Source organism: Ovis canadensis, chromosome 13 (genome assembly GCF_042477335.2).
Source record: "Ovis canadensis isolate MfBH-ARS-UI-01 breed Bighorn chromosome 13, ARS-UI_OviCan_v2, whole genome shotgun sequence".
Taxonomy (NCBI): domain Eukaryota; kingdom Metazoa; phylum Chordata; class Mammalia; order Artiodactyla; family Bovidae; genus Ovis; species Ovis canadensis.
Window position 1 is genome coordinate 62,240,901 of NC_091257.1, and position 25,973 is coordinate 62,266,873.

At 42.2% G+C, this 25,973-nt stretch overlaps 1 protein-coding gene across 1 annotated transcript in view; it reads right to left on the bottom strand.

Annotated features, from left to right (window-relative positions):
* SLC23A2 (solute carrier family 23 member 2) overlaps positions 1-25,973 on the bottom strand; it is a 138,285-nt gene that overhangs the window by 70,651 nt on the left and 41,661 nt on the right. Inside the window, exons 2-3 of the mRNA XM_069547962.1 lie at positions 16,547-16,764; positions 1,381-1,479 (exon numbers count right to left, since the gene is read on the bottom strand). Of these exons, the coding sequence (XP_069404063.1) occupies positions 1,381-1,479; positions 16,547-16,654 (207 nt within the window). The 5' untranslated portion in view covers positions 16,655-16,764. The remainder of the gene's footprint in view (positions 1-1,380; positions 1,480-16,546; positions 16,765-25,973) is intronic.

Sequence of the window (25,973 nt, forward strand, 5' to 3'; positions counted from 1 at the left end):
GTTGAAACTCAAGCCAGATAAGGAGTAAGCCCTGCCCAGATCCTGCCCTATGCAAAAAGTCTCTGCTGCAGACCAAAGCCTCAACAATGGCTGCTCCCATCTCTGTGCTCTGAGGAGCAACTTGGAAATCAGTACTATAGAAATTTAAACATCTCGGCATGAATCTATACTTCAGATTCACATAACTTATAATAGCTTGACCAAATAACAGCAGTACTGGTCAAGATAGCCAAAAATGAAATTTCCATCTCCCAAACTAGAAAAGAAAGAAAAAGAGAGAAAGAGAAAAAGAAATCACAGATACAAAAATTTGATTATTTAAGAATTTCAACATAATTTATTTTGTTCTTTACCATTTTTGTGATTATACTGTATACTTAATACGCTAGTACCCGAGCTAGGAATTATATTTGTATATATCAACTTCCCAGGGGTCTGTTATTAGAATATATAGTATATACTGTCTATAGTACAACACAATAGTTCTAGAATATAACACATCATTATATAAGTTGATGATAAAAAATAAAATCTGTCTTAAAAATCTGTCAAATGAAACTCAAATGAAATTGAGAAGTCTAAGGGCTGCAAAGCAGTCTGGAAATTCCATGTTGTTATACTTTTCATATATATCATATATAGCAGATACAAAGAGAAAAAGAAATTAAGGCATGTGGACCCTCTCTGGGCAGCTTTCTCCAGGCCCTTGTGAATATGGTCATACATTCTACGATCACACAGACTGACCTGCCAAGCAGATGGGATGAGGGATCACCCACTTCAGTGTGTGATTCTCAAATATCTTTGTTCAAGGCATTTTCACAGTCTACATAACTTACCTATTGGTGTCTTTTATTTACTGTACACAGTATGTACTGTGTGCTGCAGTCCACAGGGTCGCAAAGAGTTGGACACAACTGAGCGACTGAACTGAACTGAACAGTATGTACCAGGCACAATGCTAATAACTTTATATATATTATTTCAATACCCACAACTTTAAGGCAGATGCTGATATTTTTATACCCATTTTAGAGGTGAGGAAACTAATGCCCAGAGAGCTTAAGTAATTCCCTCAGGATCGGAGTCATATTAGTACCCAGACCTCAAACTCCTAACCACTTCACTGTGGGATCCTGGCTGAGGTTTAAAAATATCTAGTTAAAGACCTCTACATGGTTCTCACTTAAATATTGCCATTAAAAAAATAAAAATTTCTAAGTACTATTCCTTATCACTCCTTCTATTTTCATTATAAAGAACACAAACATATACACACTCAGAAAGGAAGAGACAAAAACTCCAGATGGATACCCACTTCCTTATACAGGATCTTCCTTGCATAGTGGTGGGTGAATGGATGGGGCTGACAAGAGGTACCTTTTCTGCGATGCCGTTTTCTGTTGTATATATTGCCATGAGCTCAGTATCTTCATTGTCCTGTTCACCACTGGATGTGGCCCCTCCATTGATCACCACCTGAAGAGAAACAATTCATTTAGAGGTTTGTTTCACCCTATACCACCCTGTTGTATAAAAATGTTTTCCCTCAAAGAAAATAACTGCATGAATTTCCCCTATCAGACTAGCCAAGTTTTAAGTTTCCTTAAATGAAACTCCTGACAAGCACATATGCACCAGTGACCACACATGTGCTTTTGATGGGGAAACATGTCATGTGTCCTATAGAATGAGGATGCATGAATGGGAGTCAGCTAAAGGACACCAGAAATGGAACACTCTAAGGAACTATAAGGGGCAGGACCCCCAGCAGCCTCTAGGGACAAGGGAGGCTTGGCTGTGAGGACAATGCTACGATTTCTGAGTGGGTGAGAAGCATCCTGAGCTGCCTTGGTTAAAGCCCTTTCCCAACGCCAGATTAACAACTTCTATGTCCCTACAGGGAAGAAATGTGTGGCAGTTGGAACAATTCATGCACTGCTGTTACCCTAATTTACTAATTTATATTTCTCACAGCAATAAACTGGTCCACTGGTGTGTCCACTTCTTTGTGGCACTGAGGGGATGTGGATGGGTAGTGGCCGTCTATGACAACAAAATTCAGTTTCTAGACCCTCAAGATAAGGACTAGAAGGTATCCTGAGATTCAAAGAAAACTTGGGCACCTGGCAGGTCATGACCTCCTTCATGCCTACCCTTGGTGAGGTGTGACCTAGGTCCTGGCTGACTGCAGCAAATACCTGAAAATATTTTTAGTCTTTAGCTTAGTGATTCCATTTTTAAAAATTTATCTTGAAAAAAACAATATTGAAAATGACTTTATGTGTGAATAACAATACAACCACATTTTTTAAATACTGAGGAAAAAAAGAAAAACTACATTAAAAGTTTAAATTCTAGTGCTATAAAACACACTAAGGAGAAGTAAAAGATGAGTGATGGTGTAAGAGAAAACAGGGCAACATGTAACAAATGACTGGTACTAGTAATTCAAAAAGAATACCTACAAATAACCCAAAGGATAGGAATCTATCCATAGGAAAAAAAATTAAAATATCCAATGAAACAAACAAAAACCCGTTCAACCTTAGTTAAAGCTACAAAAGTGACAAAATATAATTCCATTTTTTTAACATAAATTAGGAGGAAATTTTAAAAGAGGAATCTGGTGTTGACCAGGGTGTAGAGAGATTATGTTCCTGGTAGAATGATCTTTCTGGAGAGTAACTTACCACTGGGATTTGAAATAGGCATTTTCTTGGAGCCAGCAATTTTACTTACAGAAACTGATCCTCCAGAAATATCTATGCAATATATATGTCCACAGTTGATGACTACAGCATTATTTAAAATGCTGAATACTCAGAAAACCAAAAATGTTTATCAAAAAGTCATTGTAAAATCATCGGGTATCTATTTCAAGAATAGCATTCAGCCATTAAAAAAATTTTTCTGGCTATGCTGCAAGGCTTGCAGGATCTTAGTTCCCCAACCAGGGCTTGAATCTGGCCAAGAGCAGTGAAAGTGACAAGTCCAAAGCACTGGACAGCTAAGGAATTCTCAATATTCAGCCTTTTAAAGAATAAAGTGGACTTTCCTGGTGGTCCAGTGGTTAGGAATCTGCCTGTCAGTGCAGGGGACATGGGTTTGATCCCTGGTCTGAGAAGATCCCATGTGCTGCAGGGCAACTAAGCCTGTTGTGCTGCAACTACTGAGCCTGTGCACCCTAGAGCACTGCCACAGGAAAAGCCGCTGCAATGAGAACCTGCGCACCGCAACTAGAGAACAGCCCCTACTCGACACAGAAGAGAAAGCCCACACAGTAACCAAGACCCAGCACAGTCAAAAATAAATAAATGATAAAACAAAATAAAAAATAAAAGCATAAAACTGATGTACTGACAAGGAAACAAGCCCAAGAAATACTGTTGGTTTTTTTTTTTAAGTCACAAGTATAAGCCTACAATTATCCGGATTATGCTAAAAAAAAAAAAATACAATTTTAATACCCTCTCTATCTGTCCAAAATATGTGGGAAAGGATCCAGAAAAGTCAAAATCACTAATAGGCTGCCCTCAGGGCAAGGAGTAATGATAGGCACTTCTCATTCCCAACCCTTCTGGACTGGGATCCAGAAGGATCTGGATCCTTTTTCCCTTTGGCTGTGCTGGGTCTTTGCTGTAGCATGCAGGCTTCCTCTAGCTGTGGTGTACAGGCTTCTCACTGCAGTGGCTTCTCTGGTTGCAGAGCATGGGTTCCAGGGAGCATGGGCTCAGTGGTTGCAGTGCAGCAGGCTTAACTGCCCCAAGGCAGGTGAGATCTTCCCAGACTAGGGATCAAACCCGTCTCCTGCACTGGCAAACAGACTCCCAACCACTGGACCATCAGGGAAGTCCCAGATCTTCTATAATCAGTACACATGCAGGTGTTGTTTGTACATTGCTTTTTAAAAGGGCTAATATAAAAGGCATACGCCAGTATACCAAAGTAGTAACAGTGATTGCCTTTAATCAATGGAGCCATTTTAACCCTCTTTTTCTCTTTACATATTTTGGTAATTTTCCACAATGGAGACAATTTATTTTTATAACAGGGAAGAATTTAAAAAGACTAAAGAGCTGAGCAGCATGGCTTGGCTAAGGCAGTCCAGAGAGATTTCAATCCACCTGTTTCTGCAGTTGAGGAAATAAGGCCACAGAAAATTTTCATTTCTTTTTTGAGGTCATACAGATTATATAACCCAAGTATAAGGCTAGTTTCAAAGTATTCCAAAAAAATCTCAATTCACTTGTATATAATTCTTACAGGATAAAATAGTCTTAATTCAAATAAAGAATTTCTTTTAAAACTATCTTTGAGTTATGTTATGGCTTTTTACACAAGACAACTGGGTTTGTGACATTTCTTTGCCTACACAACTATCTGCCAGCAGGATACATCTCCCAGCCAATCCACAACATGAAACTCTCACTACCGAAAGAACCACGCTCCAACCATGCTCCAAACTCTGTATTTTTCAGTGAATCAGCTCTTCGCATCAGGTGACCAAAGTATCAGAGCTTCAGTTTTAGCATCAGTCCTTTCAATAAATATTCAGGGTTGATTTCCTTTAGGATTGACTGGTTTGATCTCCTTGCTGTCCAAGGGAAAAATCTTTCAAGCTAGGTTGCAGCAGTACATAAACCAAGAACTTCCAGATGTATAAGTTAGATTTAGAAAAGGCAGCAGAACCAGGGATCAAATTGCCAAAATCTGCTGGATCACAGAAAAAGCAAGGGAATTCCAAAAAACATCTACTTGTGCTTTATTGACTATGCCAAAGCCTTTAACTGTGTGGATCACAACAAACTCTGGAAAATTCTTAAACAGATGGGAATACCAGACCACCTTAGCTGTCTCCTGAGAAACATGTACAGGACAAGAAGCAACACGCAGAACCAGACATGCAACAATGAACTGGTTCAAAATTGCAAAAAGGAGTACGCCAATGCTGCATATGGTCACCCTGCTTATTTAATTTACATGCAGAGTACATCACGCAAAATGCCTGGCTGCATGACTTATAAGCTGGAATCGGGATTGCCGGGAAAAATATCAATAACCCCAGATATGCAGATGATACCACTTTAATGGCAGAAAGTGAAGGGGAACTAAGAGCCTCTTGATGAAGGTCAGAGAGGAGAGTGAAAAAGCTGACTTAAAATTCAACATTCAAAAAAACTAAGATTATGGTATCTGGTCCTTCACTTCATGGCAAATAGAAGGGGGAAAAAATGGAAACAGTGACAGACTTTATTTTCTTAGGCTCTAAAATCATTGTGGATGGTGACTGCAGCCATGAAAAAGATGCTTGCTCCTTGGAAGAAAAACTATGACAAAGCTAGACAGTGGATTAAAAAGCAGAAACATCACTTTGCCAACATAAGTCTGTATAGTCAAAGCTACAGTTTTTCCAGTAGTCATGTACGAATGTGAGAATTGGACCATAAAGATGGATGAGTGCCGAAGAACTGATGCTTTCAAACTGTGGTACTGGAGAAGAGAGTCCCTGGAACAGCAGAGAGATCAAACCAATCAATCCTAAAGGAAATCAATCCTGACTATTCACTGGAAGGACTGATGCTGAAGCTCCAATACTCTGGTCACCTGATGGGAAGAGCCAACTCATTGGAAAAAACCCTGATGCTGGGAAAGATTAAAGGCAAAAGGAGAAGGGGGCAACAGAGGATCAGATGGTTGGATGGTATCACTGACTCAATGCACATGAGTTTGATGAAACTCCAGAAGATAGTCAAGGACAGGGAAGCCTGGCACACTGCAGTTCAAGAGGTTGCAAGGAGTTGGACACAACTTAGTGACTGAACAACTAAAATTAACACATGACTTTTTGCTGTAATTAAAGTGACCAGATATCAACCAAACCAGGACCCTTGTGAGCATAAAGGGGAGATGTATCAACAAGTATGGCTTGTCTTCTAGCAGCCTGCTTCTGCACTAAACTCACGACTCCCTCTGCCTTGCACCATCTCAGTACTTGGCCGATTCATCTCCCAGATGCTCAGGGGGAAACCTGAAGCCATGCTTGGTTCCTCTCTCTTGTCCCTACTCTCTTCCAGTTCATCAGCATCCAGGTCAGCTCTCCTCCAATGCCCGACCACTTGTCACCACACCTACACTGCTGGCACCCTAGCTGGAGTCAGCCCACCTGCTCTGTGGGAATTACCTCCCGACTGATCTTCTGCTTGCTTCTTCAGCTGGCTTCCCACTCAGCAGTCAGAAGGAGTGCTTAAAATTAGGCAGAGCACATCACACCTCTGCTCAAAGCCCACTAACAGCTTTTTATCTAACTCGAAAGCCAAAATCCTCACCAGGGCCATGAGGCCTACACAGTCTACCGACATCACCCTACCCTCTGTCCAGCCACACCTCCTCCTCAGGGCTCCTCAGGTACACCAGGCACCTCTTGCCTCAGTGTCTCTGCACTTGCAGCTCACACACTGCCATGATGGTCTTCCATTTTCTAGTGCCACCTCTCCTGGCCACTTGAAAGTTTAACATATCAGCCTGAGCAGTTTCTATCCTTCTTCCTGGTTTTATTTTTTCCTTGGTACTTAGACATACATCTACACATGTGATCTATTTTTAGTGTACATTACCTGTCTCCCCTGCCAGAATGAAAGCTCTGTGAGGTCAGCGGGGATTGCTGTTTAATTCATTGCTGTTCCCTAGGGTTTCGAACCTGAGGGAAATAACTGAGAGCATTTTTAAAGGATAAATTAATCAATAGTCTGCAGGTCCTGAATGACCACAATGTGACTTCACATTCTATCCCTTGCTATCTCCCTTCCTTGATTGATTTTCTTCACAGAACTTGTCACCAGCCACCACATGATGCTTCTGCTTATTTATCATCTGTCTTCTCTCACCACCTGGAGATCAATTTCACAGGGGTAGTAATCTGTGTTCCCAGAGCCTCACATGAAGCATCTGGGAAGGAAAGAATTCCTTTTCTTTCTGCTCTCCCAGATCAAGTCACAATCAGTCCCACCTGAACTGTTTTAAACCCTAACTCTCCTTATCTCCAGACCTCCTTGTGCCTACAGCAGGAACTCTCTACCCTAAAACCTGAGTGTAACTGATTCTGCTACAACTGTTCACGAGCACCCCTACTGCCCAACCCAACTCTACCGTATTGTTTACAATGAACCTGTGCCCAGAGGAGGACATGGTTGCACTGTTCCCTCAGCCAGAAGATCCTCGTTCTCCCTCCTCTGGACCTGCTACACCCAGACATTTCTCAGGACTCTGATGTCGTCTCCACTGGGGTTGGGCAGGGGTTCCTCATGGGCACGCCCACAGCACCCTTACTGAATTCAAACCCTAACACTTATGTTTGTTTGCTGGCTTGCTGTATCTCCTGCTGTATTAGAAAAATCCAGTTTGGTCTACCTACTCTGTCGTTCCGGTGTCTCCTTTATTGCTCACACAGAATACTTCCCCTCTAACACTCCAGCCACCAAATGGGAGAGGATTTTTCTCCACAGCAAGCAGTTCTCTGTGAAATCGGCCAGAGGTTCTGCAATTAACTCAACTCTGACAGTCCACCTAGAGAGTGCTAAAGGGCTCAGCCCCACATGACTGCTCCCCCTGCTACTTTTGACGTCAATCCCAAGTAGTAATCCAAGTCTTTCCCACAACTTCTGCCCAATTTATCTACAAATTGGAGGTTCCCACAACCCCCTCTCCTCAGGTCTGATTAATTTGCTAAAGGTCACAGAACTCAGGGAAACACTTCATGTCTGCCAGTTTATTAAAGGATATAATAAAGGATACAGGAAAACAGCCAGATAAAGAGATATACATACTTTTTTTTTCTAATATCTCACACGTCAACTGGGCTGTAAGTAGCTTGTTACAAGGTTTGCGTGGTACCTACCAAGTTAGGGATCATGGGTTCTTAACATTATATGGCTCCACAGAAAATATACCAAGGAAATCTGAAATAACAGATTCGTATGAACACTGATGAATATTTTTCCTATTCTTTGATAAAACTGAACCTAATAAAGCTACTCCTCAGTCCATCCCCTTAATATCTCCAAACTGAATGATCTATTCTTGGCACCTGAGAGAGGAGACTCAAATATTCTCATAGAGCCTGTTAGAAGGAGAAAAAACAAAAACTTAAGGCTCAGTGGAAACATTAGACTGTATCACCACTCTATGCCAACAGTTAAGTTCCAACTATTTACTTAGTTTTCCTTGGATGTGCTTCCAGGTTCAGAAGATATAGGAGCTACCAACACAGGGGAACTGCAGAGTAAGCCTCTTCCTGGCGGTACTTCCTGGCCAGTGCCCTTAGGGTATGGCAGTTCTTTAAGGCTTATTTTCTGTTTTCTTGTTCTGATTTCGTGCTGGTCTGCATTCATTCGTTACACATTTCCTCAGTTGAGTTCAGTTCAGTCTCTCAGTCATGTCCGTCTCTTTGTGATTCCATGAACTGCAGCACTCCAGGCCTCCCTATCGATCACCAACTCCCGGAGTCCACCCAAACCCATTTCCATTGAGTCAGTAATGGTATTCAACCATCTCATCCTCTGTCATCCCCTTCTCCTCCTGCCCTCAATCTTTCCCAGCATCAGGGTCTTTTCCAAAGAGTCAGCTCTTCGCATCAGGTGGCCAAAGTATTGGAGTTTCAGCTTTAGGATCAGTCCTGCCAATGAACACCCAGGACTGATTTCCTTTAGGATGGACTGGTTGAATCTCCTTGCAGTCCAAGGGACTCTCAAGAGTCTTCTCCAATACCACAGTTCAAAAGCATCAATTCTTTGGCGCTCAGCCTTCTTCACAGTCCAACTCTCACATCCATACATGACCACTAAAAACCATAGCCTTCACTAGATGGATCTTTGTTGGCAAAGTAATATCTCTGCTTTTTAATTTGCTGTCTAGGTTGGTCATAACTTTCCTTCCAAGGAGCAATCGTCTTTTAATTTCACGGCTGCAGTCACCATCTGCAGTGATTTTGGAGCCCCCGAAAATAAAGTCTCTCACTATTTCCATTGTTTCCCCATCTATTTCCCATGAAGTGATGGGACCAGATGCCATGATCTTCGTTTTCTGAATGTTGAGCTTTAAGCCAACTTTTTCACTCTCCTCTTTCACTTTCATCAAGAGGCCTTTTAGTCCTTCTTCACTATCCCATAAGGATGGTGTCATCTGCATATCTAAGTTATTGATATTTCTCCCAGCAATCTTGATTCCAGCTTGTGCTTCTTCCAGCCTAGCGTTTCTCATGATGTACTCTGCATAGAAGTTAAAAGAAGCAGGGTGACAATATACATCCTTGACATACTCCTTTTCCTATTTGGAACCAGTCTGTTGTTCCATGTCCTGTTCTAACTGTTGCTTCCTGACCTGCATACAGGTTTCTCAAGAGGCAGGTCAGGTGATCTGGTATTTCCAACTCTTTCAGAATTTTCCAGTTTCTTGTGATCCACACAGTCAAGGGCTTTGGCATAGTCAAGAAAGCAGAAATAGATGTTTTTCTGGAACTCTCTTGCTTTTTCCATGATCCAGCGGATGTTGGCAATTTGATCTCTTGTTCCTCTGCCTTTTCTAAAACCAGCCTGAACATCTGGAAGTTCACGGTTCACGTATTGCTGAAGCCTGGCTTAGAGAATTTTGAGCATTACTTTACTAGCGTGTGAGATGAGTACAATTTTGCGGTAGTTTGAGCATTCTTTGGCATTGCCTTCCTTTGAGATTGGAATGAAAACTGACCTTTTCCAGTCCTGTGGCCACTACTGAGTTTTTCAAATTTACTGGCATATTGAGTGCAGCACCCTGCCTCTAAAAGCAAACAAACTTGCCTAACAAGATTCCCCTGGGATATAGAGAAGCTCTTTTACTATCTTTCTCCTATTTAATACCAACTCTGAACGTAGCAGAGATATTACTTTGCCAACGAAGGTCCATCTAGTGAAGGCTATGGTTTTTCCAGTGGTCATGTATGGATGTGAGAGCTGGATTGTGAAGAAAGCTGAGTGCTGAAGAACTGATGCTTTTGAACTGTGGTGTTGGAGAAGACTCTTGAGCGTCCCTTGGACTGCAAGGAGATTTAACCAGTCCACCCTAAAGGAGACCAGTCCTGGGTGTTCATTGGCAGGACTGATCCTAAAGCTGAAACTCTAATACTTTGGCCACCTGATGCAAAGAGTTGACTCACTGGAAAAGCCCCTGATGCTGGGAGGGATTGGGGCCAGGAGGAGAAGGGGACAACAGAGGATGAGATGGCTGGATGGCATCACTGACTCAATGGACATGAGTTTGAGTGAACTCTGGGAGTTGGTGATGGACAGGCCTGGCGTGCTGTGATTCATGGGGTCTCCAAGAGTCAGACACAACTGAGCGACTGAACTGAACATATGACCTAATGTCTATAAACCTTGGGGCTTTGCATGTCTCTTGATCTTTATGTGATTTATTCATTATTCTTCCTCTATGTATGGCTTATTCTCTCTCTCATTATTGTCATGAGTCTTTAACAATAAAATAAAATAAATTTTCACTTATTTCCTTCCATAGGAATTGTTTTTGAAAAAATCAGCACTTATAGCATTTGAGGAAACAATTATCTAACATAAGATGCCCCGAGATCTTTTACACCTGTACCCCCAGCAACTCACTCCTAAGACCATCACCAAACCTGGTTCTGAGTAACAGCCAGCTTTGTTCCCACTGTCCCACCTCCCTGCACTCCAGCACACTGGCCTCTAGATGTCTTAGCCAGCCTGAGGCCCAACTTCTAACTCCAAAGCAAACAGGGAAATAAGAGCCTGAATTTTAGAGTCTAGGAAGGGCTAGATCAGCTAGCAAATTAAAAAAAAAAAAAGCTGACTAGTCCATCTGAGAGACTGGACTTATATTTTATCTAATTTTAATTAATTTGCATTTAAATAGCCAGATACGGCTAGCAGCTACTATGCTAGCAGCACAAGAGCTAGAGAATCTGGAGGTGGCACAGATCTAGAGAAAAAAACAAATACAGAGCTGCCCTATTGGTTACTTTTCAATGTTTACATTTTGGAAAGCCAGGATGAAGTAAGGCCCTGAGAGGCAGTGATGTCCTTGTCTCAGTGCTCTAAGACGCCCACAGGTAGGCATCTCCAACAGTGAGATTCTCAACTCTCCTTTCTTCCTATGCCAGCTCTCTTTGGATCCAGCCACCAGCCACCTTAGCCCCATGTCTTTAAAAGAATTGTTTATTATTATTACACTCCTGTTTCTCTGTGCTTCAAGTTCCACAGCCCCAGCGTCTCCAAGAATTTCATCAGCATCTCAAATCCACAGTTTCTCAAATGTAATCCATTATCTTCTATCTTCCCCCATCCTCCAAACCTATGATTTTCCCTGTACTTCTTCTTTTCTGCAAAGGTACCATCACGCAACCACGTTCCTTTTATATAAATCTAAATGTCACCCTTAACTTTCTCCTCTCTCTCAGCTCTCAAAATCTCCTCAGCATCTCTTCTATCAGCCTCATCTCCATTCCTGCTGCATTTACCCACACTTGAGACTTTGGTATCTCCGAAGCCTCCCTGACCCTCCCTGTCCTAACCTGTACTCCCCTCAACCAGCTTTCCCCAAAAGAGTCCAGGGCCCTTCCAGTCGGCTCCAACTGTATGCTCCAGGAATTCCTACTGCAACGCTCACTCTACTGTGCTAGAACTATCCACTCACTGCTCCTGCTCACCCACTACTTGAAGCCAAAAGTAAACTGGAAGGTTTTATGCATAGATATGGGCCACCTCTAATACAGAATGTGTTCAATAAATACTTGCTAAATGAGAACTGCAACAGATATCTGTTATGGACTGAATGTTTCATCCCCCCAAAATTCATTATGTTGAAGCCTTAACTCCCAACATGATTAGAAGGTAGGGCCTTTGAAAGGTAACTCGATTTAGATAAGGTCTTAAGGGTAGAACCCCCATAACAGGCTTAGTATTCCTTTAAGAAGAGACACCAGAGCTGCTTCTCTCAGGCTTGTCAGGATCCTGTGAGAAGGCAGCTGTCTGCAAGCCAAGAAAAGTCCCCATCAAGAATCAAATCTGCTGGTACCTTGATCTTGTTCTTCCATGACTCCAATAAAACTGTAAGAAAGAAAGGTCTGTGGAAGTGTTAGTCACTCAGTTGTATCTGACTCTTTTAAGACCCCATGGACTGTAGCCTGCCAGGCTCCTCTCTGTCCATGGAATTCTTCAGGTAAGAATACTGGAGTGGGTAGCCATTTCCTTATCCAGAAGATCTTCCCAACCCAGGGATCGAACCCAGGCTTCCTGCATTGCAGGAGGATTCTTTACTGTCTGAGCCACCAGGAAAACCCTTAAGTCACCCAGTCTACGGTAAATTGTTACAGCAGCCAGAACTGACTAAAATGACACTTCTCTAATTGTGCCCAACTCCAGGGTGTTCTAAAGCACAACCTTTTAGGTTACTCCCCTGGTCAAAACTCTTGGAGAGCTTTTTACTGATAGACTACAAACTTCTAAACTTTTTAGCCAATCAATCGTTCAGGAACTACCCGGAATCTCAGCTTCTAGCCTACTGTTCTAACACCATCCTCCACACCTTTACTCTTCCACCCCTGACTTGCCTCAGATTGCTCCCCTCCCCTGCACTATCCTGACATGTTCTGACCCTGCCTCCTTTCACTTCAGGGTCCATTTCAGCTGCCACTGCATCCAGAGACCAACATAGCCAAGGGTCCTCTCCCCACCTCAACACCTCCTGCCTCTACCCATACCTGTCTTTTTCTAATGCAATCACATTTTCCATGAGAGAATATAGTCAGAAGGAAAAGAAAATCACCTATATTTGAAACTGGCTTAGAGATTCTCTTAGGAGGACTAACCCTCTAATCCAAAACACCATTTCTCAAACCCACCGAGGGGCCACATTATAGGGAAAAGAAAACAAAACCACAACCAGAACCACAAAGTCAGTCAGATGCTAACACTGACAAGTAGCTGTAAGAAACAAAACTGAGTATTATTTTTCACCACTGCTCCCACTGGAGCATCAACTAGAGCAGTTAAATCACCACCACTCTCAACTCTTTATTTTGAAGACTATCCCCAGGAACATCAGTGAAACTCAGATGATCAATGCATGTGCAGCCCTTGTCTTGCTCACCTGGCTGTGAACTCCTTGGGGACAAGAGCCTGTGTGATCCAACTGATAAACTTAACACATCACGTTAGCTAGATGCTTTGGGCAAAGTCCTACATTTCACCTTTCCGCAGAACCACTACGAAAGTTCTAAAGCCACTTTCAATTCTAAGACTATCAGATTCTATGAAATTAGTGTGCAGACCCTGTGGTCCTTGAATGAGGAAGGAGATGGATGCATGTCCTAAGAGCAGAGAGGCAGTGACCAAAATAATCCTACCAACTGGGTATCAAAAAGGGACCAGCTCTAACCTAACCCCCTACCTCCGCCCTATCAACAAGAAGTCATTCAAAATGAGATTCAAAATCCCACTAGGATGCTCCACTGGCTAAGACTCCACATACTCAATGCAAGAGCCAGGCTTGATCCCCCTAGTCAGGCAACTAGAGCCCACGTGATACAACTAACGGTTTGCATGCTACAAAGGAAACTGATGATCCCCCATGCACAACAGGGACCAGCACAGCCAAATAAATAAAAATAATAAATATTTTCAAACTGCCTTTTACCTTATTTTTTAAGTTTTCCTAGCGTAAGTAATTTAACTAGTGATTAAATAAGGGCGGCATACTGTTCCTATTTTTATTACAAAATATTTTCTGACAAAAACTTTCTACAACCTCAAATTCCAACACATGAATTATTTCTTCATGAACATTTTTGGATAAGCTTTTCTTTTCATCTGTTTTCCTTCTTTTATTTCATCTTCTATTTTCTTATAAGCTCTGAGGGAGCCCATGTTAACACACTTCTTGGCATCCCTGTTCTAAGTCATCCTGGTGGCTCACGTGCTGATCTTTACAGCTTCTCTCCTTGATATGTCACATTCCTCCCAGTAGCTCAATCCCACTGATTTCAGTTCTATTACTCCTCTTTTTCTTCTCCCTTTTTAATGCTTAACTTTTATAGCCAAAGAATAAAGTAAAAATTCCATAACATCTCTAAATGAAACTGCTCAAGTGTTAAATTAACTTTATATTCACATTATTTTTATGTCTAACTACATAGTATATCCATATTCCCAGCTCCCATATACTTGTTGTACTCCTGGTGAAAATGAATCTGGAAATTAAGGCTTTGAGGAATACTCCTTCCCAACCGCACCTCTAAAAAAACAATGGCATTTGGAAAACCTCCAAACAGGCAAGGCTAGAAACTGACAAGTCTTTTAGAATACAAGAAACATAAAACAATGAATGGGCGGACATTGGGACCCAAGAAGCTCTGGGCCCAGAAGACCTTAGTCAGGCAACTTCCATGGGGAAACAGGGGCTCAGGGGTCCCCGCATAGGGGGAGGGCCAGAACCAGGCAGTACACAAGGGCCAGCAGGTCTCCTCACTCCTTGGTCTGCACCACCGGGGGAAGACAGGAAGACCTCCCACTGTAAGACCAGGTTCTGGACTGGATCCAGGAAAGAAAAGGCCAAACTATAGAGAGAGAAGCAGGGAGTTGCAGGGAGAGAGAAGAAAATATCAAAAGTAACGAGAGGATTTCACACCAGATGAAAGTATAATAGAACAATGAGAAAAATAGTACATTAAGGTCATTTGTACATTTTAAAATTCACAAACATTTAAAAACACATACATATAAGAAATTAAGAACCAAAAACAGGCAGATATAAACTGAATAGTAACTTTAGAAAAAAGAAATACAATCATGGCAATGAAAGTTCAACGTAAACACACAACTGTACACAAAGAATTAATAAACTGGAAAATAACACTGGGGAATCCAGCCAGAAGGAAGCACTAGAGAAAGACTTACAAATCATAAGAAAGCAGTTAAAGAAAAATGGAGCTAGAACAGGAGGCTGTACTGTACAGTTAACAGAAATCCATTCAAGAGTTCAGAGCAAAATACAGTTATTTTCAGAAGTGCAAACACACAAAGACAGTGACCATTCACAGACCCTTGGTATGGTTTAAAAGACAAGTGAACAAAGAGAAGAGGGACACAAAAAACAACAGTGAATATGAAAACTGATAACATATATGGGTGAATTTAACCACTAATTGTGTACTATCACAATCTGAATGCTAAAATAAGCCTAAATCCCTAAACCATAATGACAAAGCAGACCCAACTGAACTAAAGTTTTTGTCTCTCAAGTAGAGTAGGGCAGGGTAAATGGTCTGCTGAGCAAATGGTGCAGGAGAGACAAGTCAAAACCCAGGCATGAACTTTCCTTTTCATTTTTCAAAGATGCTCCAGTTGAAATCTGAAAACCTGATTTCTCTCTTCCTCTAGATAAGCCTTCAGTATAACAGAAATTTCTACTTTGAAGAAAGAAAACAAGTAACACCACTTACAAAATCAGTGAAATATCTCCCTGATTTCACAGAGTCAAAATAAAAATATTACTGTAGATTTGGTCAACCAACGTACTCAAAGATGCTGTGTTCGTATTTTTCTTACTGGGTATTTGCAACAAGGCAAATTCCAGGACACTGTTTTAAAGAATCCTAGAACGGTATTCTTGACATTACCATTTCTAATATTAAGGGGGAAAAAACCTGAGGCAAGATCCCTCTAAAGAGCTTTTTCTTTTTTAAACTAACACTAAAGGTATCTTTACACACATCGAGTCATAATCCTATATCTGAAAAAAAATATTAGCATTGAATATAATGAATGTGTGTCATCAACCTTATCTGACTTATCTGATATCACTTATCCAGGCAAAATATCTCTATCTTGGATGCTATTACCATAATACAAGTCACGGACATTTGGGTTCCAAACAATGAATGCATTCATTCATCCTCCCACCTTGAAATACAAGTCTGAAGTTGGGTCACAGATTATTTCATAAAAACACATTTTGGGAGATAAAATTAAGCCTTCAGCATCCTCTAGTACACAGTAAACACTGGGCCAGTTTTACAGTGTGCACAGCAACGCATGCTTCCTTCCTGGAGTTAATCCTATCAGGTGAGTCCAGGCAGTGAGTGAGTGAAGTCGCTCAGTCGAGTCCGACTCTTTGCGACCCCATGGACTCTAGACTACCAGGCTTCTCTGTCCATGGGATTCTCCAGGCAAGAATACTGGAGTGGGTTGCCATTTCCTTCTCCAGGGGATCTTCTCAACCCAGGGATCAAACCCAGGTCTCCCGCATTACAGGCAGACGCTTTACCCTCTGAGCCACCAGGAAAGCCCTGACTCTAGGCAGAAAGCAAGCCAACCATTGTCAGACAACAGGGTTCCCAAAGACTATCTTGTGTGAAAAGCATTTGCTCTTCAATCGCCTTAACTTTCACTGAGAACAGAAGTATTAATGTTAATCCTATTCAATGCAGAAACTACTTTACAGTGACATAAGAAGAAAGGAAGACAGGGAATGCTGTTACCGGAAGAGTAAAGAAAGACGGGTGCTTCGCTTCATCTTCATATTTGCCTTCAGCTGAACTTCCAGCCTCCATGGATTTGGATGTAGTGTTCTTACCAATACCCATCATTAAGAGAAAAAGAGTAGCTCGGGGACTGCAGTGGTTGGAAGTTCAGAGTCAGCTCTTCCAGTGCCGATTCTCAGGCAGAGATGAGCCCCACAAGTGCCATTTCTTAGCACCTAGAAAAAAAGAAAGCAGCCAAATCATGTCAAGCATACAAACAACACACAAGACACACAGACCTTGTGTTTCCTGCACAGGAAAGTCAGAGTACAATTATATCCAAACATTAAAAACACTCATTACTTTATCACTTTTCAAGTCCTCATCCACCTTCATTTATAGTCATTCAGATTCTGAACCACCCTCTGGAGAGGGGGACCACCAAAATTGACTATCAAAAATATCATAATATTAGGGAGGAAAAAAATAGAAGAGGCATTTCTTTGACATGCAGTACAGTATCTATCTTTTAGTCCAGCACTATCCAACAGAACCTTTCTACAACAATGTTAATATCCTACATCTGTCTTGTCCAATACATTCGTCACTAGTCACAGGATACTAAGCACTTAAAATGTGACAAGCCCAAGTCTTCCCTGGGGGCTCAGTGGTAAAGAATGCAGCTGTTAATGCAGGAGACACGGGTGCGATCCCTGGTCGGGGAAGATTCCACATGCCGCGAGGCAACTAGAGGCAACTAAGACTGTGTGCCACAATTACTGAGCCTGTGCTAGAGCCTGGGAGCTACAACTGCTGCAGCCTGTGCACCCTAGAGCCTGTGCTCCACAACTAGACAAGGCGCACGACGAGAAGCCCCCACTTGCGGTAACTAGAGAAAAGCCCACAGCAACAAAGATATAGCGCAACCATAAATAAATAAATAAAATTATTTTGAAAATGTAACTAGTGCAGATACAGAAACTGAACCTTTATTTGTATCAAATTTAAGTTTGGCTAGAGGTGATCATACTAGACAGCTCAGCCACAGCCCACTTACTAGGACTGTATGGATCTTAGCTCCCAAACCAGCGACTGAACCTGCACCTTCAGCAGTGAAAATGTGGAGTCTAAGCCACAGGACCACCAGGGAATTCCCTAAGATAGATAAAAAAATACCGCATGCAGGTAGAGGGGAAAAGGGACAGGAGACATCCACTGGCACTCAGGTTAGAACAATGTCAGATCTTAGCATCAATTAATTTCCCACAGAGAATGAATAAGCCAGACAAGTTGTCCTGCAAATGAGAAGGCAGGCCTACAAGAAGTTTGGAAAGACAAGTAGAAAACCTTCTGTTCAGGGAATTTTCTTAAGACACCTCAATCAATAAATACTTTAGATAGGCTGGAGAAAAACAGAAATATAAACAATAAGAAAACAAAAAATTGGAGAATTCAACAGTTAAAGGGCAAAAAGGAAAAATAATAGAAATAGCTGCCAGAATGTCAAGTTGCCTCAGTAGGATAGAGCTAGGTACACAAACACAAAAATTTTTGAGGTGGCTCTTTCGGTCTAAATGTTCATCCACATTCTGCATTCTTGTTCACATCTCATCCATCATTCTTTAACGCAGTGGCTCTCAGTGAGGAGTGATTTTTTTTTTCTTCCAGGGGATATCTGGCAATGTCTGAAGATACTTTTGGTCATCACAACTGGGAGATAGCTGCTAGTATCTAATAAATGGAGGCCAGGTGTGCTGCTAAACATTCTGTAGAATGCATAGGACAGATAATACTTTTTTGTTATATTCGATGCAAATATCTTAGTCCAGTGTTTTGCTTGCTCACGAATTCTGTGAATGATCTTTTAGAATTGTTTTTATTTTTATGTAACCAAATCCATCAGTCTCCTACATTGTGATTTGGCCACTGCCATCCATCAGCTTTCCAAGATCTGAACAAAAAGAGTGTGACAACAAGCATACCTAAATATATTAATAAAATCTGCCAGAAGAGACCCTGACAGATTTTTACCATGGCCAAGACCTTATGTTTTCCAGAAGACAGGACAAGCAAAGTGGATGGTGGAAACTGTTGGGTCTTTATAAGACTACCTGCCAGTCACTTCCAGAGGGACCATAACCTCTTTGCTCTACATCCAGCCCCACTGCCATCTGCATGCCAGCAGAGCTTTCAAATCTATACTTACCCAAGTTAGGGGAAATGAAAGAACTTTAATGCAGAATACATTTATTCTACTTGCCGGGGAAGACTGAAGGCAAGAGGAGAAGGAGACGACAGAGGATGAGATGGTTAGATGGCATCACCAACTCGAGGGACATGAGTTTGAGCAAGCTCCATGAGTTGGTGATGGACAGGGAAGCCTGGCGTGCTGCAATCCATGGGGTCACAGAGTTGAACATGACTGAACAACTGAACTGAACTAAACCCACGTTAACTTTAGCTAAAACGACAGGACTTAAATGCAGAATACGTTTATTTTACTAAGTTAATTTTATCTTCATGTTTGTTTCAGACGTATACGTCCATTGCAGGAGCCAACCCTCCCCATTGGCCCTCATCACCAGAAACAGAGAGGGATAAAATTCCATCTGGACGAGACCACTTTTCATCAAGTACTCTGTACTCCATTTCTCTACCCAATGTTTAACTGACCCTTACAAGCTTCCTGGAGTGTGCAGTCAAGTGGGTTTTAGTAAGCATTACTATAAACAAAGCTAGTGGAGGTTATGCATTTCCAGCTGAGCTATTTAAAATCATTTAAAGATGATGCTGTTGAAGTGCTGTACTCAGTATACCAGCAAATTTGTAAAACTCAGCAGTGGCCACAGGGCTCGAAAAGGTCAGTTTTCATTCCAATCCCAAAGAAGCACAAGGCCAAAGAATGTTATAACTACTGCATGATTGTACTTACCTCACATGCAAGGCAAGGTAATGCTCAAAATCTTCAAGCTAGACTTCAACAGTATGTGAATCAAAAACTTCCAGATGTACAAAAGTAAAGTTAGTCGCTCAGTCATGCCAGACTCTTTGTGACCCCATGGACTGTAGCCCACCAGCGTCCTCTGTCCATGGAATTCTCCAGGCAAGAATTCTGGAGTGGGTTGCCATTTCCTTCTCCAGGGGATCTTCCCAACCCTGGGATCAAAGCCAGGCCACCTGCAGTGCAACAGACCATTTACCAACTGAGCCACCAGGGAAGCCCTAAGTGTAGATGTACATGCTAGATTTACAACAGGTAGAGGAACCAGAGACAAAACCACCAACATCCACTTGATCACAGGAGAAACAAGGGAATCCCAGAAAAACATCCGTTTCTGCTTCACTGACTACACTAAAGCCTTTGACTGTGTGGATCACAAGAAACTCTGCAAAGAGATGGGGATACCAGACAGCCTTACCTGCCTCCTCAGAAACCTGTACACAGGTCAAGAACAACAGTTAGAACTGGACATAGAACAGTAGGTTGGTTCAAAATTGGGAAAGGAGTACATCAAGGCTGTATATTGTCACCCTGCTTATTTAACATATTCAGAGTATATCATATGAAATGCTGGGCTGGATGAAGCACAAGCTGGAATCATGATTGCAGGGAAAAATATCAATAACCTCAGATATCCAGATGACACCACCCTAACAGCAGAAAGTGAAGAGGAACTAAAGAGCCTCTTGATGAAGGTGAAAGAGGAGAGTGAAAAACTGACTTAAAACTCAACTTACAAAAAATTAAGATCATGGCATCTGGCCCCATCACTTCACAGCAAATAGAGAGGGGAAAAATGCAAACAGTGACAGACTTTATTTTCTTGGGCTCCAAAATCACTGTGGACGGTGTCTGGAGCCATGAAATTTAAAGACACTTGCTCCATGGAAGAGAAGCTATGACAAACCTAGGCAGTGGATTAAAAAGTAGAGACATCACTTTGCTAACAAAGATTCATCTAGTCAGAGCTATGGTTTCTCCAGTAGTCATGTATGGTTGTGACAACTGGACCAATAAGAAGGCTGAGCACCAAAGAACTGATGCTTTCAAACTGTGGTGTTGGCGAAGACTCTTGAGAATCCTTTGGACAGCAGGGATCAAACTAGTCAATGCTAAAGGCAAACAACCTTGAATATTCATGGGAAGGGCTGAAGCTGAAGCTGTAATCCTTTGGCCATCTGATACTAAGACTTACTGAAAAAGACCTTGAAGCTGGGAAAGACTGAGGGCAGGGGAGAAGGTGGCGACAGAGGATGAGATGCTTGTATGGATCATAAACTCAGTGGACACGAGTTTGAGACAGTGAGATAGTGAAGGACAAGGAAGCCTGGCATGCTGCACTCCATGGGGTTGCAAAGAGTGGGACCCGACTGGGTGATTGAACAACAACACAAGCTATACTGAGGGGACCCATCCACTCCCTTTTGCCTGTCTCTCACAGAACATCAGCCTTTGGAAAGTCCTAAAGACGTAGACCCAAGTGAGCCTAAAAGGTTCTGGGGCCAAAGAAAGTATAGGGCAGGAAGTTTGAGAAAGGTTTTGGGGCAGAGGGCTACAAAGTCCAGGAAGATGGACAAATGGAGGGAAGAAGAAAAGGAAGAAAAGGAGAAGACAGTGACCACTGAAAATGAAAATATATTTCTGAAAGTCCCAAAATGACAAAGCACTCAACAGCCAAGTACTCAAGACTTATGAAGACCGCCTCAAGGCCAGAAACCACGCACTAACCTGAGATGAGAGTCTTTTATGTGTAGAGTTGAACTTTCAAGCGGGGAAATGTCAAGGCCTAAAGGAAATGCAGCAAAAGATTTTAAACAGTGAAGTTTAGGGGCTATGTTAGAATTTGTGGTAAAACAGAAGGCAAAATCTGCCAAAAAACCTGAAATGGGAAAGTGTCCTCCCACAGTGCCTAATTGACTCTTCTTCCTACTCTGTGCAAAACACAGAGAACAAGCAACGCCCATGCTATCTGCATCCTGCATCACTCATTCAATGGACATGAATTTAAGCAAACTCCAGGAGACAGTTAAGGACGGGGAAGCCTGGTGTGCTTCAGTCCATGGGGTCACAAAGAGCCGGATACGACTGAGTGACTGAATAACAAGTGCTATCTTGCCCCTGAGCCCAAGACAAGGGGAAAGACGGGGCTGAGGGATAAAAGGTCTGATTCATCAATAATGAAAATGATAATAATGACAGTAGTTTTCCAGCTATGTGTCCATGTGTGCCAGAGACATCTCTTACCTCTCATTATATAAACAAAAATGACTACTTGATAGGCACACTAACTCTATGAAAGTGGAAACTGAGCTTCAGAGAAATTAATAATAACTTGCCAAAGGACACCCAGTTATAAGCAGTGCAACAACAGAACTCAAACTTTTAAATCAGTATTCCTGTCCTAACAATGTTTATACAAACAAGACATAAGTTTCAAGCTGGCAGAGCTCCTTCTCCAGAGCTTAAGCCTGCCCTCCTCAGACCAAGAACTCCCAAATATGTGCACTTCTACTGCATAAACCATCATCTCAACAGCACAAAAGCCTCCTGTGTTTCATCTTGATGGCTCTACCGCAGCAGGAACGGCCATGCTACAGAAACTACCATACCGTTTGATTGTGTCCTGATTAGCCCAAGAATGACATCCAAATTCCTTAATGAGGTTTCAGGTCCACTGTGAAGCCTACTATGTAACTTGACCCTGCTACGCTGTGGTTTCCATCTTTCAGTTAGTTCCCTGATGGCGTCAGATGTTAGCCTCTGGCCCTTGCACATGCTGTTCCTCCAAACACTTTCATCTCACCCATTTCCCTCAGGGTAACTCCATCAGTTTGGCCTCTGAGCATTGTATTTCATCATAGCATCTGGGAACCATAAAGATGGTTATGACACAGCACGATAATATCTACCTGCTCAGCCAGAGAAGTACAGAACATGAGGCACTATCCCCAGTGCTGAACTTAGCACCTATATTAAACATACCCCAAAATATGTAGAATGGTGCTTAAAAATTAATGTAAATCATATAACAGAAGACCTCGGTTCGATGCCTGGGTCAGGAAGATCCTCTGGAGAAGGGAATGCCTCCCACTCCAGTATTCTTGCCTGGAGAATTCCATGGACAGAGGAGCCTGGTGTGCTACAGTCCATGGGGTCACCAAGTGTCAGACACAACTGAGTGTCTTTCACTTTCATATAATGTAACAATCATTCTTGCTCAATACTTTTATTTAATCTTGGAAAAGGAAATTAACAGCCAATATCAAATTCATCTGTGATACAAGAGATTGTTGTTGCAATTTAATTGCCAAGTCATGCTTGACCCTTTTGCAGACTGTAGCCTTCCAAGCTCCTCTGTCCATGGGATTTTCCAGGCAAGAGTACTGGAGTGGGGTGCCACTGCCTTCTCCAGTACTCTTGCCTGGAAAATCCCATGGACAGAGGAGCCTGGTTGGCTCCAGTCCATGGGGTCGCTAAGAGTCGGACACAACTGAGCGACTTCACTTTCACTTTTCCCTACCGACCCAGGGATCAGTTGCGTCTCCTCCACTGGCAGGCAGATTCTTTCACACTGTGCCACCAAGGAAGCCCAAAACCATGGTATGATCCTACAAAGGAATGCCACTGTAGCCATTAAAAAGATAGCACAGAAATACTGACTGATGTGGGGAAATGTGTGCCCTACGTTATATACAAAAACTGGTATTAAAATAAAAACAGTATTATATTAATAGAAATAAGCTAGTCACAAAAGGACAAATACCACACAATTCCACTTGTATGAGGTATCTGAAACAGTCCATCATAGAAGCAGAGAGTAGAATGGTGGTTGCCAGCAACTGGTGCAGAGGGGAAAGTAGGACGTTGCTTTTCAGCAGATATAAAGTTTATTATGCAACATGAGTAAGTTATAGAGATCTGTTGTAGTTAACAGTAACGTATCGTTCACCTAAAAGTTCATTAAGAGGGTAGATCTCAGTAATGTATAACAATGCCAATATTCTAAAATGATGCAATGAATGAAAAGGATTAGAAGCAATTTGAAAGATGAAAAGAGCAGTATGTACAGCAATAACTCACTGTGTATGTGTAAGTGTGCCACATGCGCAAACACACCAAAACGTTAGCTGCATTGTTGATTGGTGGGACAGCAAAGGACTTATTTTCTTCCTCTTATTCCTCTGTATTTCCTCAAGTTATGTACTTAATGCAAGCTATGCTCACTTTCTCCCCCAGGAGCCACATCAGTACCCAGTTCTTCCCTACTGCTGCTGCTGCTGCTGCTAAGTCGCTTCAGTCGTGTCCGACTGTGTGACCCCATAGACGGCAGCCCACCAGGCTCCCCCGTCTCTGGGATTCTCGGGGCAAGAACACTGGAGTGGGTTGCCATTTCCTTCTCCAATGCATGAAAGTGAAAAGTGAAAGTGAAGTTGCTGAGTCATGTCCAACTCTTAGCGAGCCCATGAACTGCAGCCTATCAGGCTCCTCCATCCATGGATTTTCCAGGCGAGAATACTGGAGTGGGGTGCCATTGCCTTCTCTGTCTTCCCTGCTATTAAGAATCAAATCCAGAGTAGTGATCATTTCTCCTTACCAAGGGGACACAAAGCAAAGTGGTATAGAATACAGTTCTCATGTTTAAAGTTGTAAAGTAGTTTTTGTTGTCAGAAGAGCATGGAGAAAAGCCAAGGATTTGTAAATTATACTTAACAAGTGAAGGAGGAAACTCCCCATAAAAGAGGTATACCATGACTCTATGTCGAAACCACTTAAGAACTTTAAAAATACCTAGAGTCTAGCGAATAGGACTGCCCAGCCTGAGCATCTGGATTTTGTTTAACTCTCCTGCAGCCATAGTTAAAAATCACTACCTTAGAGCAAGTAAGAAATCACTACAGACTCAAAAAAATAATAAATCAACCTCAATAAACATAAGGCTGACATGGTGGGAAAATAGCAATTTGGGAGATTCTGCTGTAAATAAAAAGTAAAATAATCAGATCTTCAACAAATCTTTCAGTTCCCTAAAGACTGAGCCACCAGCTCTGTAGCCGTGAGGGTGGGTGTGGGTGTGGGTGTCTAGCCATCAGGGTGTGTGTGTGTGTGTGTGTGTGTGTGTGTGTGTGCATGCTCTTTGTGACCTCGTGGACTATAGCCCCCCAGGCTCTTCTGTCCTTGGAATTTTCCAGGGAAGAATACTGGAGCAGGTTGCCATTTCCTACTCCAGGGGATCTTCCCAGCCCAGGAATCAAACCTGCATCTCTTGCATCTTCAGCGTTGGCAGGTCACCAATAATTATGCACAAATGCAGAATAACAATTTCTTATAATTAAATGTATTTATTTTTAATTGAAGGATAATTGCTCTACAACATTGTGTTGGTTTCTGCCAAATATCAACATAAATCAGCCATAGATATATCTGTGTCCCCTCCCTCCCCATCCCACCCCTCTAGGTTGTTACAGAACCCTGGTTTGAGTTCCCCGAGTCACAGCAAATTCCCATTGGCTATCTATTTTACCTATCATAATGCATAGGTTTCCAAGCAGAATAACAATTTTTAATCTTTGTTTATTTCATGAGCTATTCATCAGCTATTCAGTCAGTGATCATTTCTTATGCACTGAATTTTTTTATCTGACCATTTCTCCCCTGTCAGTGTCAACTCTTTCAACTATGACTTACCATTTTACCCCTGTAAACATTGCATCCTTATATTCAAAAAGCTTTAGCAGATCTGATTGAAAAGCAACTGTCAGTCCAAGACCAGCCTTCCCTTTGGCCCAGGTCTCTTCAGAACTCTTAGTAACACACTACAACTGCCGAAGGTCCAGGCTCTAGACTCCTGCATCCTACTACACATACAAATGCCAACTCTTTCAATAGTACCTTTTCAACCTTGCCACAGAGGTTCCTTCAAATTTCAGCAGCACCAATTGGTTATAATTCATTCAGTTTTCCAGGTCGGGCAGCCTGCAATTCTTGGATGGCCTCTCACACAATAGCATCAAGCACTTAAACCACACAGAATACCCCACCTCAAATAGTAATTTCTTAGACTTGAATCTCCTGCCACAGCACAACATAGGTCTGAGAGGGATCCCTATAGCAGGGAAGTCCATGTATAGCCTTTGAGAATGTCTGAATAAGTCTGGCTTTCAGGTTGTTGGCTGGTGTGTGTGTGCTAAGTCTCTTCAGTCGTGTCCGACTCTTTGTGATCCTATAGACTGTAGCCCACCAGGCTCCCTTGTCCACGGGATTCTCCAGGCAAGAAAACTAGAGTGGGTTGCCATGCCCTCCTCCAGGGGATTGTCCCAACCCAGGATTGAACCTGAGTCTCCCACATCTCCTGAACTGGCAGGCAGGTTCTTTACCACTAGTGTCACCTGGGAAGCCCCCTGTTAGGTAGGTAGGGAGTTCTTAAAACAACACACAACAAACGGT